At 44.5% G+C, this 27,801-nt stretch overlaps 1 protein-coding gene across 4 annotated transcripts in view; it reads left to right on the top strand.

Moving 5' to 3' along the window:
- Positions 1 to 27,801, top strand: part of FRMD4A (FERM domain containing 4A) — a 616,540-nt gene that overhangs the window by 273,637 nt on the left and 315,102 nt on the right. Inside the window, exon 1 of one of the 4 annotated variants that reach the window (XM_043563483.1) lies at positions 26,549 to 27,027. The exons of 2 other annotated variants lie outside the window; for them this stretch is intronic. In XM_043563483.1, coding sequence (XP_043419418.1) covers positions 26,935 to 27,027 — 93 coding nt within the window. In that variant the 5' untranslated portion in view covers positions 26,549 to 26,934. Of the gene's footprint in view, positions 1 to 26,548; positions 27,028 to 27,801 lie in introns of those variants that run through there. One more of the 4 variants, XM_043563479.1, reaches the window with a different exon arrangement.

The following is a 27,801-nucleotide window of genomic DNA, read 5'->3' as shown; positions in this document are numbered from 1 at the left end:
CCTTCCAGACAATGAAGTACTATTTACAGTTGTGAATATTTGTGGTATTTATTACATATATACATATCACATACCCAAACGGTACTATTTTGTGCCTGAATCTGATTGGAACATCTCCAGAAATAATAAAGGTGGTTGCCTCTAGTAGGAACCGAGTGGCCATAAGTCAGAGGTATAAAAGAGACTATTTATCGGTAGTCTCCAGTTAGTTTGTAATGTTGTATCATCTGAGTATACTACCTATTCAAAACCACTAACAAAACGAGTTTCCAAAAAGAGGGTCTCGTTCTGTAGACAGAAACCAGGTTGCTACTTCTCAGGCGCTTGCTTAGAGAAAAGTCTTCATCAAGGTGAGGCTTGTGGCTCCCAGAGAACCTTGCTGGTTCCAGAATAAGCCTGCAAGGAAGGATGTGTGTTAATCAAGAAGTTAAATGAGCATTACTCTCCTCTCCCTTGGTCTGGCTTCATCCCTTCTCCACGCCTCTCAGAGTGAAGGCAGAGTGTTCATTTAGGCTTCCCCGTCTGCCTCCCCGGTGTTATTCTCAATGGTAAGAGAGTTGGGGAGGGGTAAGTCACATGGTTCTGCCTCCCGTGACTCGCCATCAGCTCATTCCTGAGTGTCTTCGGTCTGTTTTCGTGGCAAGTAGTAGTGAGAATACCCTGAAAACTAGGGATAAAATGACAGGCATAGAGCTGAATTGCAGCTGAGGACCCTCCCCTTCTGTGGTTCCAGGCTCCAGTCCCTGATCTGCACAGGCCTGAAATAAAGTCCCTGTGGCACAGCAGAAAATACACACAGACAACAGACATCCAGCTGACTTCCATTTTAAAATTTGAGATGATATCTCTTCCATTTTTGCTGTGTGTTGAAATGTCTTTTCTTTAATATAATCATGTTGACAGCAGATGATAATTGGCTTGGGATTTTTTTAACATTTATTTATTTTGAGAGAGAGAAAGAGAGCTTGTGCACGTGCACATGCGGGCATGTGCACGAGTCGGGGGAGGGGCAGAGAGAGTGGGAGAGAGAGAATCCCAAGCAGGCTCCGCATTGACAACGCAGAGCCCGGTGTGGGGCTCAAACTCATGATCCATGAGATCATGACCTGAGCAGAAATCAAGAGTCAACACTTAACCCACTAAGATAATTGGCTTGTTTTTGTTACTTTTTTTTATTTTTTAATGCCCCAACTTAGTATATTGACAACCCTAGCTTGGTCCTCCCAATATTTAACTTGATGTGCAAATTGTACTGTTCCATAACGCCCAACATCTAGAAACCTTTGTGTAGTCTCTGCCTGGAATTGGACCCATGCGGAAACTGAGCCAAAGAGGCTGAGATCCTAAAGTATAGAGACTGGGGACCCCAGTGTCACTCCTGCCTCAGCTGTGCTGGGACAGCCTCCCTGTGCAGGAAGAAGTATAGACTTGACATTGAGAATACCTCCCTGTCCTCACTATGCCTCTTACTTCCGGTTCCAACCAGCCAGCCCACTGGTAGCTACATGGAAACCTAGTTACAGCAAATCCTGGCTTATCCAATGGGATAGGCTCTTAGGTCATTCATTCTCCATCTTAAGCCAAAGGTCCTCATGTAAAAAGTGAGAGAAGCAATATTAATTATGGAGGCAGCCCTACTAACTTGGGACAAGTCGTGTAGCAAGTGGAAATTTTCATATTTATGTATCATAGTTAATACACAGTTACTCAACTGAGCAACTGCTACTCAAGTTTCCATACTTTAATGCCTTGTTGTCTTGATGTGACCCGTGGGCTTTTCCCCATACCATTTTTAGGAAAAAATTTCACTCCACTCTTAGCAGTGCACAGTGTAGCATGAAATGGGATTCAGAAAAGAAGTAGACTCTAAGACACCTGGATGTTTTGGACTCCTTTCTGAGGCTCAGGAAGATCGGTGAAGAGTTCCTCCATCCACCTGCCTTAGCCAGCTCATCTCCCTATTACGAAATCACCCCAGGAACTTTAGTTTTTGCGGAAATGTCAGAGAACCCGTGAAGAAACAAACCCTCTTCTCTTCAAGGGTGCCTGAGTGAGGATGTCAGAGCCTGGTCTCTGGAGCAGTCCTGCCATTGAGAGATAAATTCAGGTCATTTTACCTCCTTCTCTTGTCTGGGTCAGCACTCTAGCTAACCTCGATTAAAGCTGTGAGGTGTGGGTAGAGGCCACCCAAAGCCCAGCATGCATCCCCTTCCGAGTACCTCTAACAAAAATATTTGTCTTGTTTTGTGGAAGCTTCGTTTTTCTCCATGATGGGACTATATTAATCACATGAGAGTACAAGGTCAACGGCCATCCTGTCATTGCCATTCCTTGACCAGCTGTACCAGGAACGCTCTTCCAAGTTCTGGAGATGATGTGTGGAAAACACAGGGTCCTGCCAAAGGATGGATGGAGTCCAGCCAGGAGCCAGCCTCTCCGGATTCTGATGACCTATGAACTCCCAGAGAGCCTCACTTGCGTGATGCTAGCCTGCCACAGCTGGCTGAGTGCCCATTTCCTCTGCGGCTTGAGTAAGGCCAGGACATGCACAATACAGCAGGTGGATTCTGATGAGCACCTGGGAAAAGTAAAAATGCAAAGTCAAGCCCAGGTGCCATAGACCCCTGGCCTGTCCGCAATGGAGAGCCCTAGGGTCCAAATGGAAAAATGTTCAAGTTACACTAGATAGCTCCTGCTAATCAGGGACATAATATCTCAAGAATATGCTGGAGATGAGGAGACATTCAGTTCCATCCCAGGCCTGTCTGGTAGCAATTACAGCCGCTCAAATCACTCTTGAGTTGGTCTGGAATGAGAGGCTGCTAAGTTACTAAGACTGATCAGAATGTGCATGAATCCCAGACACTATTCTCTTCTGCTCAAACACACACAGCTGCGTTTCCTTACTTCCAGATTTCTCCTCTCTCCTGTTATCACTGTCAAGCCCAGGGAGGCTGTCCTCCAACAACAGACGAGGGCAGGGAGGTGGTGGGAGGCAGACCACCACACCTACATCTCGGGGAGCAGGCTGATGTCAGTTTGGGTTTGGGTCTGTTGAATCTCCAGTGAGTACGTTCACCACGTTTCCTGGAGTAGTGGCATCATACAAAGACATTTACGTGTAGTGCTCTGTGTTATTTCTTTATCGATTACTTTCATCCTATTGCTTGTTTACATAGCAGAGTTGCGTTGGTATTTTTTAAATAACATGTGTAGGTAGGTTATAGTATCCATGATTTCACTGGAGGGCAGTAAGGGACATTATACAAGAGTCATAACAAAAGGCCATTGACTGAAAGCATTAAGAGTCATTCATCATTCTAGGGCAACACAAGAAAGGCTTTTGGGGAGAGAAAACCCAGTCCAAGTCAGAGTTACTTAAAATGGACAGTGGTTCTCCCTGGGATATTCTCTTACCACCAGCAGACTCACTTGTTTGGGCAATGACATAACCGAGCCAACTTCTCATTCATGTAATATCTGTAACGGTAGTGTCTTCGTGTGTTCAGGTGGCATTAACAATATACCACACACTGGTAGCTTCTGAGCAACAGAAATTTACTTCTCATGGTTCTAGAGGCTTCTAGAGGATGTCCGAGGTCAAGGCGCTGGCCAGTTCAGCCTCTAGTGAGGACCCATTTCCTGCTTCATAGTCTTCTCACTTCTTGGTTTATAGACAACCTTCTTCTAGCTCTGACCTCATATGGCGGAAGGGGCGAGGGAGCTCTCTGGGGAGAGAGCTGTGAGTTTGGGGAGGACATAAACACTCAGTCCCTAGCAACTAGTATCTCATGGTCCCTGTGCTCACAGCTTCTCATTCCAGACAAGGAATGCATGGAAGGCATGGAAGTCTTTAAATCCTGTGCAACTTTTACAGAGGAGAAAGGGTCATTGAAAACATCCATAAAAGATTTGGGAGAATGTGGTAAAGATCTGTGTCTCCAAAACTGCCTCTGAACTCCAGAAAGTGAGGTGGCTGAGAAAACACAGATGGAAGAGCTGAGGGGGTTGCTTTGGCATCTCCCCGATGTGCCCCACTGGTGCTGATTTCGGAACCTCCTCAAGCTTCTGTTACTCCAAGTTGTAGAGCAAGTGACAGGTGGCGAGACTGAGCGATCAAGCGAGTCATTATGTGTTTCTCTGCATCATAAACCCAAGGCACTCCTGCATGTGCCTGACACGAATTTCACTGCCTGTTCATTTTGAAAGTCTTCAAATTCATCGTTGTGACCAGGCAGGGGATGCGGGTGGGGGGAGACGGGCAGATTGGGGTGGGGGGGGGGAGACAGATGTAGAGGAATAGAGCCTTTGTACTTGTCAGGCTGTCAAAATCGAAAATGCATTGTGAACGGGGAAGACAAGGTTGGTTGTGTTAACCGTCTGACGCCAACACGGGAAGGATGAACAGACCCTGAGAGCGTGGTCTGCTGAAACCATTGCCCTGAGCCACTGCTGTGCCAGCCTGCCAGGGGCCCTATAGAGACAAACCTTTAAATTAACACGTCTGTCCTCCAAGAGACAGCTCGAGCAGACAGGCGAGCCTTTATAACTAGACCCAGACAGGCAGCTGTCTGTAGGGCCATCAAGAGAGTCTCGTTTACTTAAACAAGCATAATCTCTTTAAAAATCCTCTTTTTCTGGTTTTAAGGTGAGGCAGAAGCTTGACATAGAAGTACATCGATAAGACATTGATATGAGTCACATTTACACATATTGTCGGGGGTTTTTTGCCCTAGAAACTGGGGGACATAATTGAGTGATCAAAATAAAAGCCCGTGATTTTGCTTTTAAAAAAATCTTAGTAATTAATTCATTGTTGGACCAAATTTCTGCTTAGATTCGCCAGTCGAGGCACTAAAATGGTGTCTAGGTTATCTCAGTGACCAATTCTGATCAACCGGATGGGGGTCTGATCTAGTCCTTTGTGCCTGACCTTTAAATGAAATGGTTTTACTGAATAGAAAATCATTGCTCTAGGGTGGAGAGAGGGACCTTCCCGGAAAAACATTTTTGCCTATTCAATTACCTATTGCCTTGGGCTTGCTCGTAATAGATTGTTTGATATGAATTGGACTGTGATCTGGTTGAACCACAGCGCTCGCCTCCATAAAGACTCATGCTTTTGAAGTAGACAATTTGTTTTCAGGGCTGCAGAAAACACGGTACTCTCTAGAAAGATGGTTTGCCCACAGCTCCCCTGTGGAGTCTGAGGGGTGCCTATCTACATGACTGTACGAGGAATTCGGCCAAATTCCCACTTTCCAAAAACTTTCCCTTTATTGACTTCTATCACCAAAATGTTGAGCCCTGTTGGGGGCGGTTTTCATAGACAGGGGAGAAGAAGATGGTCACTGAAGATTCAAACTGAAAGAAACTCGAAATTTACAACCCTATGCAACCATGTTTTTATTCAAGTGAAGAACAAATTCTAGCATTTGCCTCCCATATCAGGTGTATTGCTGACTCCTTGTTCTCACTTGGGGAGCCCCGGGACAGTGGTGCATGTCAGGTCCTTCTCAGGTGGCCAAGAAGCTTTGATCAACTGCTCAAGGTATTTTTTTTTTCCAAATGAGATTTGTACCGTCCAAGGCATGTCTGTGGGATGGTGTCATAATCCTGTGTTGAGAATCTTGAGATCTTGGTTGCCACCTTGTCAAATGCAATTCGGTCTTTGGGCTCAGACCCCTAGCATCCATCAGTGCCCCCGGCCGTGCCCCTGCCACTTATTGCTATAAATCCATCTGAAGGGGTACTCTACACCTCACTTATTCTTGCCCTTGCCTTTCCCATATGGTGGGGGTGACACTGTCTTTTCTCCCTTTATCACCAAGCTCTCCTGCACATCCAAGTCCCAGAATAAGTGACCTGACAAGGAAGTATACTCTTCTCTCATAGCCTCAGAAAAGAATAGTATAGAATTACGCCAGCACATCTCGCCGTGTCTTCTCAAGACTCTAAGGTCTTGAAGAGAGAGCTGTGTCTTTATCTTCCCACCAGCACTAGCACTCATCACCCCACTCTCTGGCCCTGGTGCTGATTAAGTGTTTGTAGAAAGGATGCATGAATAAATGAACACATAAATGTTCAGAGTTGATATTAGCACCAGTAAAACTCCATCGTTAACAAAAATACATCTTATATAGAGAGACTATAGTTGCTTCAAAAAATCTCCCCTTCAGGCACCAAAGCCATCCTTCACCAGCTTCTCATAAGCATTAACACTAGTGAACTTGCCTTATAGCACCGTATGAACAGTCCCCCGGCCCACCCACCTGAAGAGTGGTGTGGTCCTCTGTGTCTAGAGTACCCACCTACCCCACATGGCTGATATCATCCACTAATGCTGGAACTCATAATAATTGTCTCTTACGGGTGATATCCACAACCCGATACCGATTTCCTTATTCTCTTCATGCTAACTCCCTTTTGGTCAATTTCTCCTCTTTGAAACTGTGAAAGTGATTTGTTCCTAAAATCAGGGTATTCTCAACAAATCCTCCTCAGAGCCCTCGTTCAAGAATACTAACCACTCACATGGCTCAAATTAAGCACAGCTTCTTGTCCCTGAAGTCTGCTGTTTATATTCTTGAGAAGCCACTGCCTGCTCCTTAAAAAACACATAAACTCATCCACTGGGGCTGGGAGACTGCCTGCCTTGAGTGAAAAACATTAACTGCTCTCCATTGGTTGATCCCTTGTCCATGCTAGGAAGAAAGTTAATGAAAGAAGCAAGTATACCTTTTACAAAATTCCAGATATTTGAAACACTTTGCCCAAATTCCATTCATAAAGAGGGGGGCTACAGAAAACCTGACCTTGAAAGCTCTCCCGTGATTGCTGGGAGACCAGACCATACTGCATGTATGTCTACACCTGTCTTCCCCGATGGTCTCCTGGTCATATAGCTCATTGTTTGCCCAGTGCTCTCACCTGGTGAGAGAAGGCACCTAGCCTTTTTTAGTATCTTCCGGACGGCCATAGTTTTAACGAAAGATGGCAGCTCCATGGCAAGAAGTCAGCTTGTGCTGAGTCTTTGTTGCTGACATTGGTTGCTCTACTCACTGTACCAGTTGCAGACATGGTAAACACATTAGCTGATAGGAAGTTCTGTGAATCCGAGTTCACCCATCCGGGAAATATATTTTCTGTACGTTCTTGGCTATTGGAGCCATTCATCACAGCATTGCCTCCCCCTCCCTGGTGCCGTTGCCTAAACAGAGATGCCTGTCATGAAGCCACTCAAATTCCTCCATGAGAGACCCCAAAACAGAATTGAAACCGTAACTCAGAGAACATTTACGTACAATTTATGACCAACTGTCAAGCTAAACTACCGACAGATTCCAAATCCGCTTTAGAAATAGTATGATGCTTTTTATCAACTTTTTTCCTTTGTCCTTTACTTTGTGGTTGCTTTGTTTGAATGTTAAATGCTGACTCAAGGGGGTCTGTATCTCCTTTGGGGAAATGGAAATTCATGGAAAGATACTAAATTGGAGAGTTTTGGTTGTTCCCACTTGAGACCAGAGCTCTGCCAACAGAAAGTGGGGAGAGTTTTATTGTAGAGCAGAGACTTCTTGTAATTCCTCAACTTCACCCGGGGCACCCTCTTCTCTGCCATCAGTATTGACTGTTAAGTGGTCACATTCTGTGTGGAGTCAGAGACTAGACTCTCCATGGATCATTCGGCTTGTTTAGGGAACAGGACAGAACTCACTTGCAGACCAAGGCTGTCTGGGTTAGGACGTCACAGCAGGAATGGCCACTAAAGACTTGACAGCCAAGTGTTCCTGAGAGATTTTCCCAGGCCTGAAAAATTATCCAAACCAGGAGTCTTTCTTAGGATATAAGATTTCAGCCTTATAAGGGAAAGAAATTCTTACGTAGTCTACAACATAGATGAACCTTGAAGACATGCTAAGTGAAAGAAGCCAGACACAAAAGGACTGGGTACAAACTCCGTACTGTATAATCTCACTTATATGAGGTACCTAGAGTAGTCAAATCCATAGAGATGGAAAATGGAATGGTGGGTGCCAGGGGCTGGGAAGAAGGGGGGTGACGGCGATTTGTCTAATGGGCACAGAGTTTCAGTTTTGTAAGATGCGATCGGAGATTGGTCCTACAGCAATGTGAATGTACTTAACAGTACTGAACTTTACACATAAATGCAGTGAAGATGGTGAATTTTACATTATGTGTGTTTTACCACAATGTTAAAATCTTTTAGGCAAGAAAAAAAAAAATGTCAGACTTTGAAGGCCAAAATGGAGAAATGACATTTGCAAGATATAGTGGATGTTCTTTACTGGCAGAAGCTTGAGGAGTTGACACAAGAGATTAAATTTTTTTCCTTGATGTTTATCTACTCTTGCAAGAGAGGGGGTGGGGAGGACAGAGGACGGGGGAGAGTGTAAGGATCTAATAATATTCTGAGGAAAAATTTAGTACCCCCACAACTTTCGTTTCCTTGTTTTTCACAAGACTATGTGCTTTTCTGTCGTCGTGTACAGAACAAGGTCTGATGGGTTTTTCACAAAGAACTATTGATGGCGTGTCTGTGTGAATTGCCCCAGCATTGGTCACAGCCAACTTCTGTGGGACCCACTGCCCCCGCTCTACAATACACTCCAGTGTGCTTGGCCATTTATGAAAGGTCAGAAATGAACTGAGAAATGGGCTAGAGTCAAAAACATGTGGCCCTATAAATATCAGAGTCAGACGGCTTCCTCCATTCTCTCGCTGCTGCCTGGCATCATCCCCCCGGCGCCTTCTCTTTCGCCCATTTTTGGGGTTTCACGCAGCACCTCAGACCAGGAAGCTTGCGAAGAGCAGGCGGTGGCTGGATTCTTTACCTGGTGACATCACTTTGCACCCAGGGTGGTCTCCTAGTGCCATTAGTGCAGATTTTTTCTTTTTAACCCTTAAAGATCTCTGGCTAAAGAGCTGCATCGGCGCGGTCTGTGATGCTCTGTTCCGCGTCCCACTAGTGCCCATTCCGCCTGTGCCTAAATCTGACACCGGCCGCGTTTTCTGAGCTGAGGAGTGTGCAGGTTGGGGCCACCCCCGAGGCCTGAGCGCAAATCGGAGCATTCGTTATGACTCTAGCTGCCAAACTGGAAGACTTTGAAGTGACGCTGGAGCACCTGCTCATGGATGTGTTTGTAAGTAAAGGCTTTCATTTATTCCACACAATGGGTCCTCCTCTGCCACCCCCAGTGTCTTTACGACTCTGTCCCTTTTGCTGAATAGGATTCTATTCCACAGTTGTCCAGTTCTCACACAGCGTCTTTATTTCTCGCTCGTGTGCCTCGGGGGAAGAAAACCATAAAGTGGCTAAATGCCTGAGTGGCGCGGAATGGTCTGTATGGATGACATAGCGGAGAAATGGCTTCTCAGAACAAGTAATGTCCAGACGTCTGAATGAATGGGTTGAAGGAATAGAAAACACCTGCCCAAAGAGACAGAAGCAGCCACAGTAGGTACTCCCGGGGAGACTTAGATGTGTTTGTGAAGTGAAGTGATCATTCCAGAAAACAAAGGAGAGGGTGGGCTCAACATACTGTATTTTTCCCATGGAGCGTGCAGAGGGTGGGAGAGAGAGAAAACATCACTCTGTACAGAGCACTGGTGTCTTGATCTTGTCCACTCTCCTAGGGATTAGGTTACTAAGACTTCCTCAGGAATTGATTTTATGGGATAAGGCTGTTTGAGTGACTGGTTTTTTAAAGCAGCAGCAGCTGACAAGGATACTTCTATTCCTGTGATGGTTTTAGAAACACAATCTTTGAAAGCCCCCATCATCCGTAGCAACCTAAACATCATTTCTACCCCAAACCAACCACGGTCATTCTTACTCTTTTCTCGGGGTTTTCTGTTGGTGATAGGTCTGTTTTGTATTACTGATGGGGGCGTAGGGAGCTACAGACTGTGTGAAGCATGCAGGGGGTAATACAGCTGAAAGAAAAGTGTTCTCCTTCCAAGAACAACACTGGCGTTCCCCTGGGAAAGGCGGTGGTGGTACATTTTGAGGACCAGCCAGTCTGTGTCTCGAATCTGGAAAAGGCTGTGGGGGGTTGGCCCTTTCACTATACATCACTAAGTCCCTTTCAGGAACCTCACAGGGAATGGTGTGTTTTGGCAGACGTGAGAGTCTGGGGTTTCTTTTCTTTATTAATTTATAATCTGTCATCTAATTGAGGCAACATTATACTGGCAGGATTCCCGAAGGGAATCACCCTTTGCAGGCTGGATACTGGGGTCCCAATACCTCGCATTCATTCTGACTAGAGGATCAGGAAGTTATGACTTCAGGAGGAATGTGTCAAGAAAGGAGAGCGACCTTCTGGATTTCCACTGACGGGAGGTTCATGGCCAGCATCGCTATTTTCTGAAGTATACATAGAGACTGAGCCGCAGGATGGGAAGTTTCTTTGCCAGCTGATACCCTCTGCCCAACCACCATGGTCTGCCATGGTGGTGGCTGTAGGGTCTTGTCTGGGGGGTGGTCTGTGTGTGGCATACCAAAGGGTGAGTGTGAGCTTGGTCACCTCAGGGAAAAATTGATCAAGAAGTTGTTTTATTTAAATACCACCAAGTCGTTAATGTAGTCCCTTTCTGTCCTTAGCTGCCCCTCCCCCCAACACACACACACTTTTCCAATTACTTCCAATAATCTTGTTTGCGCGTTCCTAGATATACTCTCCCCTAGAAGGGAATGGGATCACATACTCCACCCTTTTCTGTAAATACAACCCTTAATTTCATGGGCCCAGTTTAGGTCCTTAGTACCTCTCGCTTGGACTAACCATCTAATTATTCTCCTATATCTATTATTTCCCTCCAGTTCATCCTCCCACTATTATCTCCAGATCAGCCTCTGTATACTCTATTTTATTAATTGCTGAAAAATATTGTTCAGACTAATTTGAGGTTCACAGCAAAATTGAGCAGAAAGTAAAGAGATTTCCCCTGTACTCCGGTTCCCACACACTCACAATGTCCCACACTACAGCGATATGTTTATCACCATCAAGGAACCTATACTGACACATCATTGTCACTCAGTAGTTTACATTATGGTTCACTATTGGTGCTATACATTCTGTGGGTTGACTATGGGTGACTAACATGTGACATGTATCCACCATTGCAGAATCATGTAAGATGGCTTCACTGCCCTAGAAATCCACTTTGCTCCATTGATCCCTCCCCCCTCCCTCCTGCCTGGCAACCACTGATCTCTTTACTGTCTCCTTTCCTATTTTGCCTTTTCCAGAATTCCATATAATTAGGCTCATACAGTATGTGGCCTTTTCAGATTGGTTTCTTTCATTTAACGATACGCATGTAAGTTTCCTCCGAGCCTTCTCGTGGCTTGATAGCTCATTTCTTTTTAGCGCTTAATAATAGGCTGTTGTTTGGATGTGCCAACGTTTATTTATTCATTAACCTACTGAAGATATCTTGGTTGCTTCCAAGTTTTAGCAATTAGGAATAAATGGCTATAAACATCTGTGTGTAGGTTTTTGTGTGGACATAGGTTTCAATTCATTTGAGTAAACACCAAGGAGTTCAATTCCTGGATTGTATGGTAAGTGTTTAGTTTTGCAAGAAATGACCAAAGTATCTTCCAAAGTGGTTATGCTATTTTGCCTTCCCATTGGCAATTAAGCGCTCCCATTGCTCCGTATCCTTGCCAGCATTTGGTGTCATCAGTGTTTTGGATTTGGGCCATTCTAATAGATGTGTAGTGGTATTTCATTGTTGTCTTAACTTGCCATCGCTCAATGACATATCACATGAACATCTTTTTCATACGCTTACTTTCCATCTGTATATCTTCTTTGGTGAGGTGTGTGTTAAGGTCTTTGGTCCACTTTTTAAACCGGTTGTTTGTTTCCTCATCGCTGAGTTTTAAGAGTTCTTTTTCTCTCTGGGATATCGGTCACCTGTCAGATACATCTTTTACAAATATTTTTTCCCAGTCTATGGGTCTTCTCATTCTCCTGGCAGTTCTTTGCAGAGTAGTTTTTTCATTTTCATGAAGTCCAGCTCATCAATTATGTCTTTCATAGATATTGCCTTGGTGTTATGTCTAAAAAGGTATCACCACATCCAAGGTCATCTAGATCTTGTAGGAGTTTTATTGTTTTGTGTTTTACATTTAAGTCTGCAATCCATTTTGAGTTAATTTTTGTAAACGCTATCAAGTGTGATGTCTAGATTCTTTTTTTTTTTTTTTTTTGGCATGTGAATGTTCAGTTGTTCCAGAACTGATTGTTTGAAAGGTTGTTTTTCTCCATTGTACTACCTTTTCTCCTTTGCCAAAGATCAGTTTATTTTATTTATGTAGGTTTGTTTCTGGGCTCTCTATTCTGTTTCATTGATCTATTTATCTATTCTTGCACCAGTACCATACTGTCTTAATTTTTTTTTTTAATTTTTTTTTCAACGTTTTTATTTATTTTTGGGACAGAGAGAGACAGAGCATGAACGGGGGAGGGGCAGAGAGAGAGGGAGACACAGAATCGGAAACAGGCTCCAGGCTCCGAGCCATCAGCCCAGAGCCTGACGCGGGGCGCGAACTCCCGGACCGCGAGATCGTGACCTGGCTGAAGTCGGACGCTTAATCGACTGCGCCACCCAGGCGCCCCATATACTGTCTTAATTAAAGTAGCTTTATAGTAAGTCTTGGAAGTTGAGTGGTATCAGCTTTCTCCAACTTTTTTTACCATCAATATTGAATTAATTAATCTGGATCTTTCGCTTCTCCATATAAGCTTCAGAATCAGTTTGTTCATATCTACAAAATAACTTGCTGGGATTTTGACTGAGATTGTGTTAATCTATAGACAAATTTGAGAAAAACTGACATTTAGATAATATCAAGTCTTCCCATCCATGGACACGGAATTTTTCTCCAATTATTTAGATCTTCTTTGATATCTTTCATCAAAGTTTTCTCATGTTCCTCATATAGATTTTATGCATATTTTGTTAGAACTTTCTATACCTAAATAGTTCACTTTGGGAGTGCTAATGTAAATGGTAACATATTTTTAATTTCAAATTGCACTTGTTCATTGCCGCATATAGGAAAGCAACTGACTTTTGTATATTAACCTTGTATTATATAACCTTTCTATAATCACTTATTAGTTCCAGGAGTATTTTTGTTAATTTTTTCAGATTTTCTATATTAACAATCATGTCATCTGTGAACCAAGACAGCTTTATATGTTGTATGTTCTTTCTCAATCTGTATACATTTTATTTCTTTTTCTTGTCTTATTGCATTAACTAGGATCCCAATAGTGTATCAGAAAGCAATGATGAGAAAGACATCGTTGCCTTGTTCCTGATCTTAATGGGGAAACTCCCAAGTTTCTCACCATTAAGTATGGTGTTTAGCTGAAGGCTTTTTGAGGATATCCTTAAGTTGGGAAAGTTCTCTATTTCCTAGATTATTGAGAGCTTTTATCATGAATGGGTGTTGGATTTTGTCAAATATTTTCTCTACATCTATTGATATGATTGTGTGAGTTTTCTTCCTTAGGATTTTTTTCATTGCATTTTGTTTCATTAGTTGATTTTTAATGTTGAAACAACCTTGTATACCTGGAACAAATCTCACTTTTTATCCTTTTTATACATTGTTGTACTCAGTTTGCTAATATTTTGTTGAGAATTTTTGCATCTGTGTTCATGACATATATCAGTCTGTAGTTTTCTAGTAATGTGTTTGTCTGGTTTTGATATTAGAGCAATGCTGACCTCATAAAATGAATTAGGAAGTATTTACTTCTGTCTTCTGGAAAATATTGTGGAAGATTAGTATAATTTCTTCCATAAATGTTTCACAGAGTTTAGCATTGTACCTATCTGGGCCTAAGGCCTTCTGTTTTGCAAAGTTATCAATTATTGGTTCTATTTCTTCTTATGTGAGTTTTGGCAGATTGTCTTTCAAGGAATGGATCCGTTTCATTTGGGTTATCAAATTTATGGGCACAGAGTTGTTCATAGTGTTCATTTATTATCTTTTTAATGTCCAAAGGATGTCTCCTCCTTCACATCTGATAGTAGTAATTTGTGTCTTCTCTCTTTTTTTAAATTATCCTAGCTAAACATTTATTGCTTTTATTGATCTTTTCAAAGGACCAGCTTTTGATTTTATTGGCTTTCGCTATTAATATCCTGTTTTTACTTTCATTGATTTTTGCTCTAATTTTTATTTTTTTTCCTTCTGCTTACTATGATTCAATTTGCTCTTCTTTTTTCTACATTCCTTAATGGGAAGCTTGTATTACTGATTTTTAGATTCCTCTTCTAATTTATGCATTTAATGCTATAAATTTCCCACTGAGAACTTCTTTCACTGCACTCCACAAATTTTGATAAGCTGTGTTTTCAGTTTTAGTTCAAAAAACTTTTAAAAATTTCTTTTTAGATTTCTTATGCGATCCATGTGTTATTTAGAACTATGGTGTTTAATATTCAAGTATAATCTATCTTTTTTGTTATTGATTTCTAGTTTAATTCCATTGTGGTCGGAGAGAAGACATCATATGACTTTTAATCTTTTAAATTTGTTAAGATGTGTTTTATGTCCCAGGAAATGGTTTATCTTGGTGAAAGATCCATGTGAGCTTGAGAAGAATATGTATTCTGCTTTTGTTGGATGAAATAGTCTATAGATGTCCATCATATTCAGTTGTTTGATGGTGTTGTTGAGTTCAACTTTGTCCTTACTGAATTTGGGCCTGCCGGATCTGTCCATTTCTGACAGGACAATATTGACATGTCCAACTATACTAATAGCTTTATCTTTTTCTTCTTGCAGTTCTATCAGTTTTTGTCTTACATATTGTGACACTCTGTTATTAGGAGCATATATGTTAAGAATTGTTATGTCTTTTTGGAGAATTGGCCCATTTATCATTATGTAATACCCCCTTTATTCCTGATAGTTTTACTTGAAGTCTGCTGAGTCTGAAATTAATATAGCTATTCCTACTTTCTTTTGATTAGTATTAGTATAGTATACCTTTCTCCATCCCTTTGCTTTCTACCTAGATGTGTCTTTGGGTTTCTTATAGAAAACATATAGTTTGGCCCTGTGTTTTGATCCACTCTGATAATATCTGTCTTTTAAGCTGTATATTTGGACTATTGACATTTAAAGTGATCATTGATATTGTTAGATTAACATTTAACTCTATTTGTTACTATGTTCTTATCATCAAGCTCAGAGATTCTTTCTTCATCTGTCTCTAGTATACTAGTAAACCTATCAAGTCACTCTTCTTTTCTCTCACAGTTCCTGATCTCTAGAATTTCTTTTGAATCCTTAGAATTCCCATCTCTCTGTTTTCATTTCCATCTGTTCTTCCATATTGCCAACTTTTTCCATTAAAGCCCTTAGGATATAAATTTTAGTTGACTTTTTTTTAGTTCCTGGTCTAATAATTCAAATTCCTGCCATATCTCACTCTGTTTTTCATGCCTGTTCAGTCTCTTCAAATTGGTTTTTTTTTTTTTTTTGCCTTTTAGTATGCCTTGTAATTTCAAGGTGGACATGATGTATTGTATGAAAGGAACTATGGGAAATAGGCCTTTAGTAATGTGGTGGTAAGGTATGGGAGGAGAGGCATGTGTAGCCCTTTGCTCGTTCTCAGTCTTTTAGTGAGCCTTCGGGACTTCATCTTCACCAGTGTTTTTCAAGTTTTTTTTCCTCCCCTAGGTGAGACAGGATAGGTGGAGGGGCTGAAGTTGGGCTTTTTCCTTCCCTCACTTGGAAACCTAGCGCTGGCTGCAGTTGTGTATTTCCCTTCCCCGGTAGGCTCCCCAGGAAGGCTTCCCTTCCCCATTGTTTAGGCTTTCATAAAATGGTTTCTCCTGAGGGCAAGCCTTGTTAAGAAGGGCAGGATCCTCTGATGTATTTCCATTTATACATCCCTAGAGAATATTGAAAATGAGCTTTAAAGTTGCATGAGCTTGGGTCTCAGTCCCAGCTCAGCGCCACTTCCTACTTGTGTGACTGTCAGCAGGCTGGCAAGCATTTAATCTTTCTGAGCTTTGATTTCCTTATCAATAAAATGCAGCTAATTCTACCCAGCTTACAGGATCGTAGTGAAGATCTCAAAGAGGTAATTTAGAGCAAGTGCCCAGGGCCATGCCTGATGCAAAGGAGGTGCTCATGGGTTAATCCACATCTTCCCTTTGCCTTCCCCTATAAAGGCATCTGTTTCAATCCCCAAAGCGCAATAAGTCATTTTCTGTTTCTTTACTCCTATGTTCACTCTTACCATTCCCACCCAACACTCTCCCTGGAATTATCAGGGGTTTTGGTTCTGTGGAAGCACAGCATTTACTCCTGGCCTTGACTTCATCAATCTGTGGACATTTCTCCTGACTTCTCCCAAAATGGCAAGAGGTACCCGGTCCTGAGCTCTGCAGCCAACAGGGGCGTGGAGCCCTGGGGACAGGCTTCTTCTGTTTTCCAGCAGGGTTTTCCTGGGTAGGGCCTCTGAGCAAGGTGACTCTGGGCTGCCTTTCCAGAACCACCTGCCAGGAGAGAACCAGAGAAAAGTGTCCAACATCCCATAGGGCTTGAGGACTTGTCATTCATAGGTCACTGACTCTCCTCTCAGCCCTGCTAAGAAATATAGGCTTTCTCATGTGAGTCTAATTGTCTAGAAAAAATATTTGCATCACAGTCCCATCAGCCTTAGGTTTCCTCTGTTGCTCATAGTATGCTCATCAGGATGTCATCCCACTATCTGAAGAACAGCTGTTTCCAGATTGACACTTCCTTTCCAGGATTACAAAGGGCCACTGAGGGATTTTGTGGGAATGCAAGGCTTCTGCAAGATACGATAAAAGGGACATATCAGACCTGGTGTTTCATAATTAGTTGTCACCACTCTGGGGCTCCTGTCGCCGCTACAGTGCTGTTGGGTTCACGAGAGGAAATAACATACATGAGTGTGTACATGAGTGTATTCATGCAAACACACACACACAATATCACAGCAAAGTGAAGAACACAGAAGGTCCAGTCAAAGTGCGTGAATGCCTCTCCAGGAGAATCTCCAGAATTGGTGGCAATGCCCTTACTGACGTATTTGTCTTCCTTCCTTTCGTCCATGTGTCCTCATCTTGTTTCAAAGGATTTAAGGTTCTTTTCAAGGTGGTTTGGAGGCTTCTCGTTCAGTAGCCATTTCCATAGCAGATCCATAGACCAAGAGCTCTGAAATGTACACCGAAGGAAAGGAAAACGGAGGAAATCAAGCAGGTCTCCTGAAACATTACTTGTCAGATAGAATAACCCAGTATCAAGACTCGAATCTGTCCATCCAGAAGGAGGCCAGACGGCTCTAGCTCTCCCTTCTGCTGCCAGAGAGCTGCACACACTTTCTCAAGGCCATCAGTGACCCCATAATGCCACCCACTGCTCCCAGTCCTTATCTGTTCATAGTGCCCGGAACATTGCTCCTCTGTTTACAATTCAGTTCTAATTTTCATCAAAATGATATATGTGCATGGCAATGTTCATAACATTTTAAAGGTGAAGAGGGACTAGAAGGCTTATAAAGAAAAACACCAGGCTTCAGACCCTTTCTCCCCATCTCCGGGTCCTCTCCCCAGGAACATCCTTTGTAAGATGAGGCTTTAACTTACTTGAAAGCTTCCTCCACATCCCTACAAATGCTTATCTCTCTCCGTCCACCTTTACCAATATATCTATACCACGGTTTAAATCAAAATTCAGTTTTATTACGATGGCCAATGTATTGTTTACACTGGAGAAATGGTGTGTATTATGATCACATCTCCTGGATTTTACACCTTTCTGTTTTTCCAGGTGGCAGTAATTGCTTTGTTTCATTGTTTGCTTGATTTTCTGTGCACCTATTAGTCATTTTTCTCTAAGATCTTTAATCTTTAAGGAGCTTTGTACCTGCTCTCAATTTGGTGCACTCATCAGATACTCAATACATGCGTTGTTTTTTTTTTTTTTTTTGAGACCTCCTTCCGGGGCTCCTCCACGCTCCTGCACCTCTTGGGCGAGCTCCTCTCTGAGTCCCTAGCATGACTGTGTTCTTGGGGCTCCTCTTTTCATTATTCTGAGAAACCCCTCCGTCAGCTCTCCTAGGATTCATTCTCCTTTACTTGGAATTCAAATACCACCACCACCCCCCCCCCTTGCAGGCTTAACTTTCTTTTACTGGAGACTATCTTCCAGTAAACTCTTGAGAAGAGGTGTGTGAGAAGAAGTAAATTTTGTGTTCTTGAATGCCCGCCCTCACACTTAACTAATAACCTGACTAGTGGTTACTAGTCTGCAGTTGAAATCCAAAGCGACATTTCTAGGTTCGACTCCCCTCTTATGTTCCAGGTCAAAATGTTCGGTCACCAGGAGCTCTGTGTGTCCAGAACTACTCATTATCATCTCCCCAAACCTGGTCCTCCTTCTGGGTACTTGGCTAATAGGACCATCCTTCCTCTCCTCCATCATGATAGAGGATCACTGTATGCCTCCCTCTACCATTTATTTTTCCCCAGTATCTTGTATTCAGCCTCGCACTGCTGTCCTGGTTCTGGGCTCCATCACCTCTCACTTGGACGATGGCAATAACCTTGCCACTGTTCTCTTGGCTTCTGATACACCTGGGCTCTCCATCCTACCACTCAGCCTTTACCACTCAAGCTCAAGAAGTTCAGGCTAGATGGTGTCACTTCCTTGCAAGAAGTAGCTTGTAATGACTCCTGTTGCTCACGGATAAGTTCTAAAATATATTTTTCTATAATCTGCATGTCAGAATCCGGCTCTACTGTCATTTCTTACCACCTTTATTCCCACACGTGATTCCACTATGTCACTTAATTTTCACACGTCTGTTATCTGCATTCGTGCTCTCAAGGTTTAGAATTCAAAGAGAATGGAGTACGCCAAGTACAGTAACAGTGAGAGTCCCCTATGCATCTTCGTCCACATCTTAGCACGTGTCCATGGTAGGTATTGTGCCCATTCTGGCCTTGATCGTCTACTGCGTATCCCTTTTGCATTTTGACCTATGGGATGTTGGGAAGCATCTAAGACACACTCAAGATAAACCCTATTCTTATGATGGGAGGTTTCTCAGCACCCATCTTTAAACAGATCAAGTGCTTTCCTTTCCCACGTTGGTACAATACAGACCAGGTGGGTTATCCCAGAGAACCATGGGCAATTGGGCACCTGCCCTTGGGAGTGACATTGTCCTGGGCACAGAACAGAAAGCAATCTGACGGCCCCAAAGAAAGCCACCGTCCTTTGCAGCACCAGAGGGATTACTTAAAACAAGGTAACCATTCTCCTATTAAAGAAAATCATGTTAAACTTCTCCTGGAAAAAAAGGTAGCATGGAAATTAGTAGCAGATTTAAAAGTTGATCATTTGCCACCCAATGCTTATCTAAGACACCTGAAATTTGAGAGCTGTGCCTCGTAAAAGTCAAAAGCCAACATCCATTGACTCTGTTTAGAGGTGTACTATATATATTCAGCTAATCCTGGGTCGTCAATACCATAGATAAGAACATTATTTATTTTGCCATTCTGGGTGCAATTACACAGTTTACCCTGTGCAAACGGCACTTCATAAAAATGGCAAATCAATGCTAGTTATCAAAATCCATCCACATGGATGGATAGCCCATGAAAAAGAGCTTTGCAAAACGGTCTCGCAAGCCAATCCACACAGCCAGCCCCACACGGGTCAGCTTATTACCCGATTAATCACACAGGCATCCTGGCAATCTTATCGATTCTTCAGGACCTGGACATGACATCACTTCGAATAGCACATGCAATAAGCCATTACCACCATGCAGAATAGCCATTATCCCAGGCTACAGCCATTGATTGCCTGACTTAGCCTCATGCTGGGAAGGGCAAGTGGAGCTCTGATGGGGGCAAATCATATCCAGGGCAGATGTGAAGGACTTTTTATGTGGAGGAATGAAATTCGTCTGCTGCTTGCAAGCAGGATCTCTGCCTGCTCCCTCCTTCTCTGGGTGAAGAGTTGAATAATCCCGCCAGCAGGCTGATGAGCTGGCATTTGGTGCCCATGAAGCAAAGGGTGCTAAGACAGAATCTAGACTAATCCTCCGCACAGGCCGTTCGTATTTTCTACTTGACATTCCCTACAGCTTGATCATTGCCATCAAGATTGAGTGAGATTCTCGGATCCCTGATTAGCACATGAGGTTTCCAAGCAGCAAATGCTGTATTTTCTCCCCTACCCTGGAAGAATGTAAGGTCTGGGTTCCTTTGTGACCGGATGTGTATTTTTGAGTTGATGGGGAATGGGGTTGGGGGGGGGGGGTCTTCTTCTGGGCAAATTAATTCTCTACTCCTAGTTACCCCGATGAAACCTACCGAACAGGGCATTCTCGAAGGTCTAAAAAGAAGCCTCTTTACCACCCAGTATATGTGGCTAAACTGTGTGACCTTTAAGGAATTCAGATGGATGAAACATGTATGTCCTAGGAGAATATGTATGAAGAGGCAGAGAGGTAGATGGTGAGATCCAGGAAGGCTGTTATGTTGAAGCAATGGGAAACAGTGTACCAAAGTGAGAGTGAAAATTTGTGTGTGTGTGTGTGTGTGTGTGTACCATTTCCAAAGAACTTGGACAGATTGGACAGATTGCATTTTATCCTATTGGGTAGCTCTTCAGCAAACTTCCAGGTTTCACTATGAATACCTCATCACAGGGGGGAACTAAGCATGAGGAACAAAAACAAATGCTTCCAGAAAGCAGAAGTTCCCTTGTGTCCTCCCTTCTTGGAGCAGCACCTGATCCAGAGCAGGCATCTAGCAGAGTCCAGCAGTTGATGAACCCCGAAGCCTCTTTCGGTGTGACCTGGGCCAGGTGACTTCATGTCTCTGGGCCTCAGTGTCTTCATCTTCATGTAGGGAAAAGGCAAAGTGCCCATTTGACAAGACGTGACGAGAATTAAAGAATTAATACATCTAAAAGCTTTTAGAATGGTGCCTGCAGCAGACTGTGCCTTGAAACGGGGTTGCCATTATTCTATTAGACCCTCAGTAAAATTAGTGCTGAATGAATGATGCAGTGGAAGCAATAGAAGGGTGTTTTCAAAATTGGTTTAGATGGGGGCAAAGCCAATATCGGAGAGCTTGGCATGGAATACAAGGAGAGCACAGACAATGTCATATCAGAAGCAATTAGTAGACTCGTCCCGGCCCACCAGACTTCTACCAGCAACAGTAATTAGGAGCCAAACTGAACAATTCGGTTCAAATTCCTTTTATTTTCTTTGCCTGGCTGGTCACGGAGGCAGACTATTCAATAAAGCCCAGAATGTAGCCTAAATAGGCAAGGGAAGTTAGAGAGAGACAGAGGGGAAGGAAGGAAGGAAGGAAGGAAGGAAGGAAGGAAGGAAGGAAGGAAGGAAGGAAGGAAGGAAGGGAGGAAGGGAGGGAAGGAAGAAGGAAGGAAGGAAGGAAGGAAGGAAGGAAGGAAGGAAGGAAGGAAGAAGGGAGGGAAGAAGGAAGGAAGGAAGGAAGGAAGGAAGGAAGGAAGGAAGGAAGGAAGGTTGGAAGGAAGGAAGGAAGAAAGAAGGAAGGAAAGAAGGAAGGATGGAGGGAGGGAGGGGGGAGGGAAGGAAGGAAGAAGGAAGGAAGGAAGGAAGGAAGGAAGGAAGGAAGGAAGGAAGGAAGAAGGGAGGGAAGGAGGGAAAGGCAAGAAGCCAAGAAAATTTTATCTGCCCACCCCCCCCTGGCTACAATTGTCCCTACAGTTTCCTCCAAATGCCACACGAGGACGAAGAGTCTGTCCAAAACTGGACACTGCCAATAGTGTCCTGCATCAGGCCAAACCTGCATGAAAACCAAGAGACCCCTCAACCATCCTCCCTGTGTGACCTGTGAATAGTCTCGCCGGCCTTGGCCCTTTGAGGTCTGGTGATAACTGTGTTGCTTGGTATCTTCCTCCTGCTCTTGGGGATATTAGGTTTCATATTTGGCCTAAATTCCGGCCTCTTTTCAAACAGAAAATTATGGATGTGGGTAGCACTTCTGTTCGCGTCACCTCAGCCATAGCTTACTCTAATAAGACGTGACATGAATGACCTAGGTTGGCTGGGTCAGGAGCTAACGGGAATGGTGACGGAGCGTTGAAGAAAGACAGGGCTTCCCTCCCAAACTCCCCTCACCCCGGCTCCAGGAATGTTCCAGATTGCTGAGGAATTCTTCGTGTGTGTCTTTGGCTCAGTCTCATCCTGGTTATCCTCCCACCTGGTTTGCACGACAGCAATTAACCCCAAACTTCATTCAAAGCCAGTGGTCCCTCTCCCGGCTCAGGGCTACCGTGGGTTGCTCGTCCCTGTCCCTCCGCACGAGCCCTGCTCACCGAGCTGCCTCTACTGCATCCGTAGTCTCTCTGTGGGACTGGCCTGGCCTCTAAACCCAGCTCTTGTCCTGTGGACGGAGTCCCTGGTGGGGTCTTTGAAGACCCTGCCTCCTTCACGCCGCGGTTCCCTGGTGTAAGTGACGTGTTTCTTCCACTTAGTTGTTTAAGATCTCCTCTTTCCCTGGCCTCCCTCTTGTTCTCTGCCCCTCCCCCATGGCCGCTGGGCTGATCCGCGAGTGGCCATGGCGCCCGCGCGCACACCCAGCCGGTGGAGTCTCCCCTCTTCCACGGCTGCCTCCCACTATCTCCGTGTTGTCGAATGCTTTCTCTCCGACAGGCCGTTATCCCCAAGCCCCCCGCCCCCCGTTCACCCCCCTGCTATCGGTGACCAAGAACACCCATTTGATCTGATACATCTTACGTCGGGGCGTCAAGACCATTGATTTTCCGGAAATATGGTTCAATCGATCCCCATGCATTTTCATTCCAGAGTTTGAATGTAAACAATTCTCACTGAGATGAGGAGGAAGTGTTCAAAATAAACAAACAAAACCCCACTCCACCCGCCTTCAGTGCTCTGCTCCAAGAGGCATCCAAAGCAGGGGCTTCAGAGGCTCTAGAACAGAAGTGTGTCTTCTCCACCCCATGTCCCCGGGTTCACTGACACCGCACCCCTATGGCATCCTCCCCATCTGTCCCATGGGCCATCACCCTGTGCCCCGGATGTGCGGGGAACCTCTGTGCCCGCCATCCTGGCAAAAACGTGCTTTCTCCAAGTCGTGTGCTATTCCAGACGTTCTCCCCTTGCTTTTCGGTTTTCTTTTAGTTACTCCTTATTCACCATGTCCCAGTCCTTTGGTCCCCCGTCTCTGGTCTCAGTGCTGATCCTGGTTTACCCTTGGATCTCTTCCTTATCTTTCCGTCCCCCACCCCTATGGCTGTTTCCAAGGCTCCCTGTCAACTGTCATCAGCGCATGGAGGCTGGGGAGGGTAGGCTGGAATGGAGGAGGGGAAGACCAGGGCCTTCCCTACTCCACCTTGGCCCGTGGCTCCAGCAGTGATCAGGTCTCACCCAGTGGGTCCACAGGGTTCCAGCCTCTGCAAGGTGACCCTGGCCCTGGGTGCTGGTAATCTGGCTCATCCCTTTACCCCCAGGCCGGGGACTGTGTTGGCTCCCACTGGGCTACCTGCACAGCCCCTTGCTGGTCACCAAGGGACCAGAGACTCGAGAACTGCTCCTTCAAATGCCATTTCCTGTACTTGAATTCTCTCTCTTTCTTTTTTTAATGTTTATTTACTTTTGAGAGAGAGAGAGAGAGAGAGAGAGTGCGTGCATGGGAGGGGCAGAGAGGGGGACAGAGGATCTGAAGCAGGCTCTGCTCTAACTACAGCGAGCCCAATGCGGGGCTCGAACCCACGAACCGCGAGATCATGACCTGAGCTGAAGTCAGAGGCTTCACCAACTGAGCCACCCAGGTGCCCCTAAATTCTCTCTTTTTTAAAGACAGGGAATTTTCCCTTATCTCTCTTGGGTCCCATGGATATATCTCCTTTTTGAATTTCTAACCTGCTGTAACCTAATAGAGTCCTCGTGTTATGTGAGAGTGTAATGGATCAAGTCAGGCCCTGATACGAAACAGCTTGACTCTGGTTTCATCTTCGATCTGACAGTTCTAGCTGTGTTATATTGGTGAAGTTATCAAACCTCTCTGAGCCCCAGTTTCATCACCTGTGAAATATGGACCGTGAAACTCATTTCTGCCATCGAGATAGCCTTGGATAACCTAGGCTAGGCACTCAGTAAATGTGAGTTCCCCTCACCCCTCCTAAAGTGGTCCTATCTGCAAAGGCATGAGTGCACATCCCTTCCTGGGAAACATATTTGTGTTTTAACAATGGCTTTCTGAAATTAAATGCTTTCGTCTCAGCAGTTAGTTCTAAATGTATAAATCTTAACCCCCCACGGCAAAACTATCAGCTTGTATTTTTGGACAAGCTGACCTTTGAGAGCCTTCAGATCTGTCTGTGAAGGTGGCTAGTTACTCTGCGGGGGCTGGGGAAAGCTCCGGAGACACCTCCTCGTCCCCATTAGCTGGGAGAAGGCCCTGGGGCTCCTATGGGAAAGGATCCTGCACCTCGCCCCCCTGGGGGGTAGAGCGGATGGGGCTCAAATGTGTGGGAGTCTGGCTCAGGGTTATTTTTGTTTCCATTAACATTCTCTTCTATATGTATTTTAACCTTAATCAAATGCATATGTTTTTGTTTTATTTGCACTTAGCTCATCAAAGTGTCCTTTATGATCTGAACTATGCCATGAGGCCTTAACTCGTCAGCGAAACACTCATTAATACCCCTGGGAAACAGGAAGTTGCATTTAGTCAAATATAAATAAATTCAGCTCCCAGGGGCTTCACCCCGGCCTGGGTCAGGAGAGAGACAGTGACTCCTCTCTCAGCTGTTCTGATCCAGCGCCACCCCCCGCCCCCCCCTTCCCTGGCCCCCCACTCAAACTGCGCTGGAAGGAAGACATCCAGGGACTCTGGACAGATAAGTGTTTTTGAAAATGTGCCTGTCCTTCATTCAAAACCCTTACGTCGTCCAGTGTGGTTTTATCAAGGAAACCGGATGCCTTTGGCCAAATGATTGGATACCATTCCAGATTTATTTCCATCCCCAGATAGTTTGAAGCCAGGTTTGAAACCAGGCAGTGCAGGAAGGAGGTGAGAAAGAGGGAAAAAGGTAAATCTAAACCACCTCCTTGCAGAGGCCGCTCCGCAAGCTGGGCTGAGTAACTTCCTTCCCGTCTCTCCTCCTCGCTCGCCTTCTCTCTCACCCTTTCCCTGGCTCTCCGACGCACATATGGAACCCATTACGAACAAAGCCCGATTGTTGTATATTTGAAATTTCCCACATCAACTTGATGCTTTCTTTAACTGCCTCTTAATGCGTGTCTGCACTGGGTGACCAGGCCCTGCTTCCGTCGCTCCCACCCTGCCCCCACCGGCACCCACCTCGGAGAGGCTTTCCTGGTTCATTTTCCAGCAGTGTAAACCTTTGCTTCTTCGCCTTGCACCCCACCCCACTTCCTATTAGAGTCTTTGAATAAACACAACTTTCTTTTCCATGGTTTGCAATAAACTGGCCCGCAGAGAATAAATAAAAGCCAGATCCCAAAGCACGTAAGTGATTATCAGGCTAACACCAAAAAGCATGGATTACTACAAAGGAAATGGCATCCCTTTCTGAAAACCCAGCGCAGAGAGGACCAGTGGATGTAGAAATACATTAACAGCAAGAAAACAAAAATACCTCCAATTCAGGAAGCCCCTGACTTGTTTTTATTTATCGTTAATTTTCTCTGCTGGAGAAATAAGCAGATTGTGGGGGGGGGGCAGGGAGCAGAGAGAGGTAGCCATAGATGAAGAATATATCAATTACAAAATATTACAGAAAAGTTAACGTCTTAGATCACGTGTACCGTCCTTCATAGGGCTGTCTGATCTGGAATCATACGCTGTTATCAGAAAAGAATAGGAAATATGAGGGATGAATCTGAATCTAGTCCTTTTCAGAGCCTTGTAAAATCAAACCTAACTGCTTCACGTTAACTGGCATGCGTAAAAATAAATGTCCTCTGACACAAACATTTAAACGAAGACGTGCCAAATGCGAGTCTGTCTGGAGTATTTGATTTGATTCATCGGAACCATATGATACCAACATTTTTTCCTTCACTCACACTCTATCTTTGCGGACTACATCCACATATATAATTAATTGCACTCCCACGTTTATTTTCTATGCATTGGAAAGCGAGAGAGAAAAACCAGATATGCACATCTGATGCTCAGGGTCATATGTGTAATTTACGACTGTGAAGAGGGATTCCCCAAGTCCCCAGTGCGTTATGTCACTGGTCTGCAAACATTTTTCCTGTGCTCGGAAAAGAGTGAAATCAGAATGCAGGATTTCACATTAATCTCCGCACCAGATGGTGATATTCCAAATAGTCTTTTTAAGGGGAGCATGTGACCTACTGTACGGCCGAGGGGCTTTGGAGTCACGTGACAGAATGAATACTACGTCTGATGGAGCTTTGATTAGACCACTGACCTGGTTACCGTCCGTCGCCACGAGAAGCAAAGTTGACATTTCTGGATCACTCTCCCCAGAGGCGTCGCTTGCCAACTTCTGGGACATGCAGTCTCACCGAGGGGACTGACAGGCAGGGACAGACAAGAGGCAGCTAAATCCGCGCTGCTGAAGGCAGGCTGAAGTTACAGAACTTGGGCTATTTTTCTGCTCCCCCATCCCCCCGCCTCCCTACGAACCACATCTTGACTCATACAGTCGAAAGAAAAAACTCTTTTGGTTATTTGATATTTGGGAAACCTCCAGGAGACCATAACTTAGTTTTGAGGAAGCCTTGTCTCTCACTTTGCTGGGAGCACACACACACACACACACACACACACACACACACACACACTTGCTCACGCGGCTCCAACACCATGGTGGTTCAGGCTGCAGTGGCTCCGAATAGATCTCAAAGACTTTTACTGAAAATTCCGTATGGATCTCTGAGAAGACGCAGCGTGGAGAGGGTAAGCAACGTGGCGGGCGGCTTGTTTTGCATCGAGCAATTGCTCCAAAGAAAGGGAGATGTTTGTTTGCATTGCACACAACATCCCTTCTGGTAGCCCTGTTTTCCTGAGAATTCTGAATTCCTGGGACGGTAGAACACTCTATGATGTGTAAATTTTTTTCTTAACAGACAACTGATGAGAAATTTGCAGTAAATCTGTGCTGTGCATGGGGGGGGGGAGGTGCTGTCAGAGATGAGATAGGAGGGAAAGAGATGGGGTGGGGACTGACTGCCCTTTGGGATGGGGAGAGAAGAAGTGAGCTCCTGGGGAGAAGAGCAGGGGCTACAAACAGATCCATTAGTCGCGCAGCTGCAAATTTCCTCTGTGGGGTGACGGAGTCTTCAAAGGAGGCGCTGATGATGTTAAGGAGCTTTGATGCCTGGAGGGTTTGAATTATGCCCCCCACCCCCATTGATGCAAACCGTCCTCTGTCGTGTTGTTGTCATTTCAAATACCTTGCCATCATTTTGGATTTTTTTTTTTTTATACTACGGGTTTCGGCTCAAAACTACTCTGTTAATTTTCTGAAACATGCTTACTTTATGGTAGCCCCTGGCAGAGATGATCCTGTAAAGTAATAAGGATTTGTCCTTCTTTGGAGTGACTAATGCAGTGTGGGGGATGACTAAGGTTAACGCAAAACTAGCTGTCCTCGGGATGTTGGGCTCGGTGCAGGGACAAAATGCCTACATCCCCGCAGGGGGTGGAATGCTTTGTGGGTTTTGGAAACCC

This window comes from Prionailurus bengalensis, chromosome B4 (genome assembly GCF_016509475.1).
Source record: "Prionailurus bengalensis isolate Pbe53 chromosome B4, Fcat_Pben_1.1_paternal_pri, whole genome shotgun sequence".
NCBI classification, from domain to species: Eukaryota; Metazoa; Chordata; class Mammalia; order Carnivora; family Felidae; genus Prionailurus; species Prionailurus bengalensis.
The sequence above is the reverse complement of the archived record's forward strand: the minus strand, read 5'-3'. Positions and strand labels throughout refer to the sequence as shown.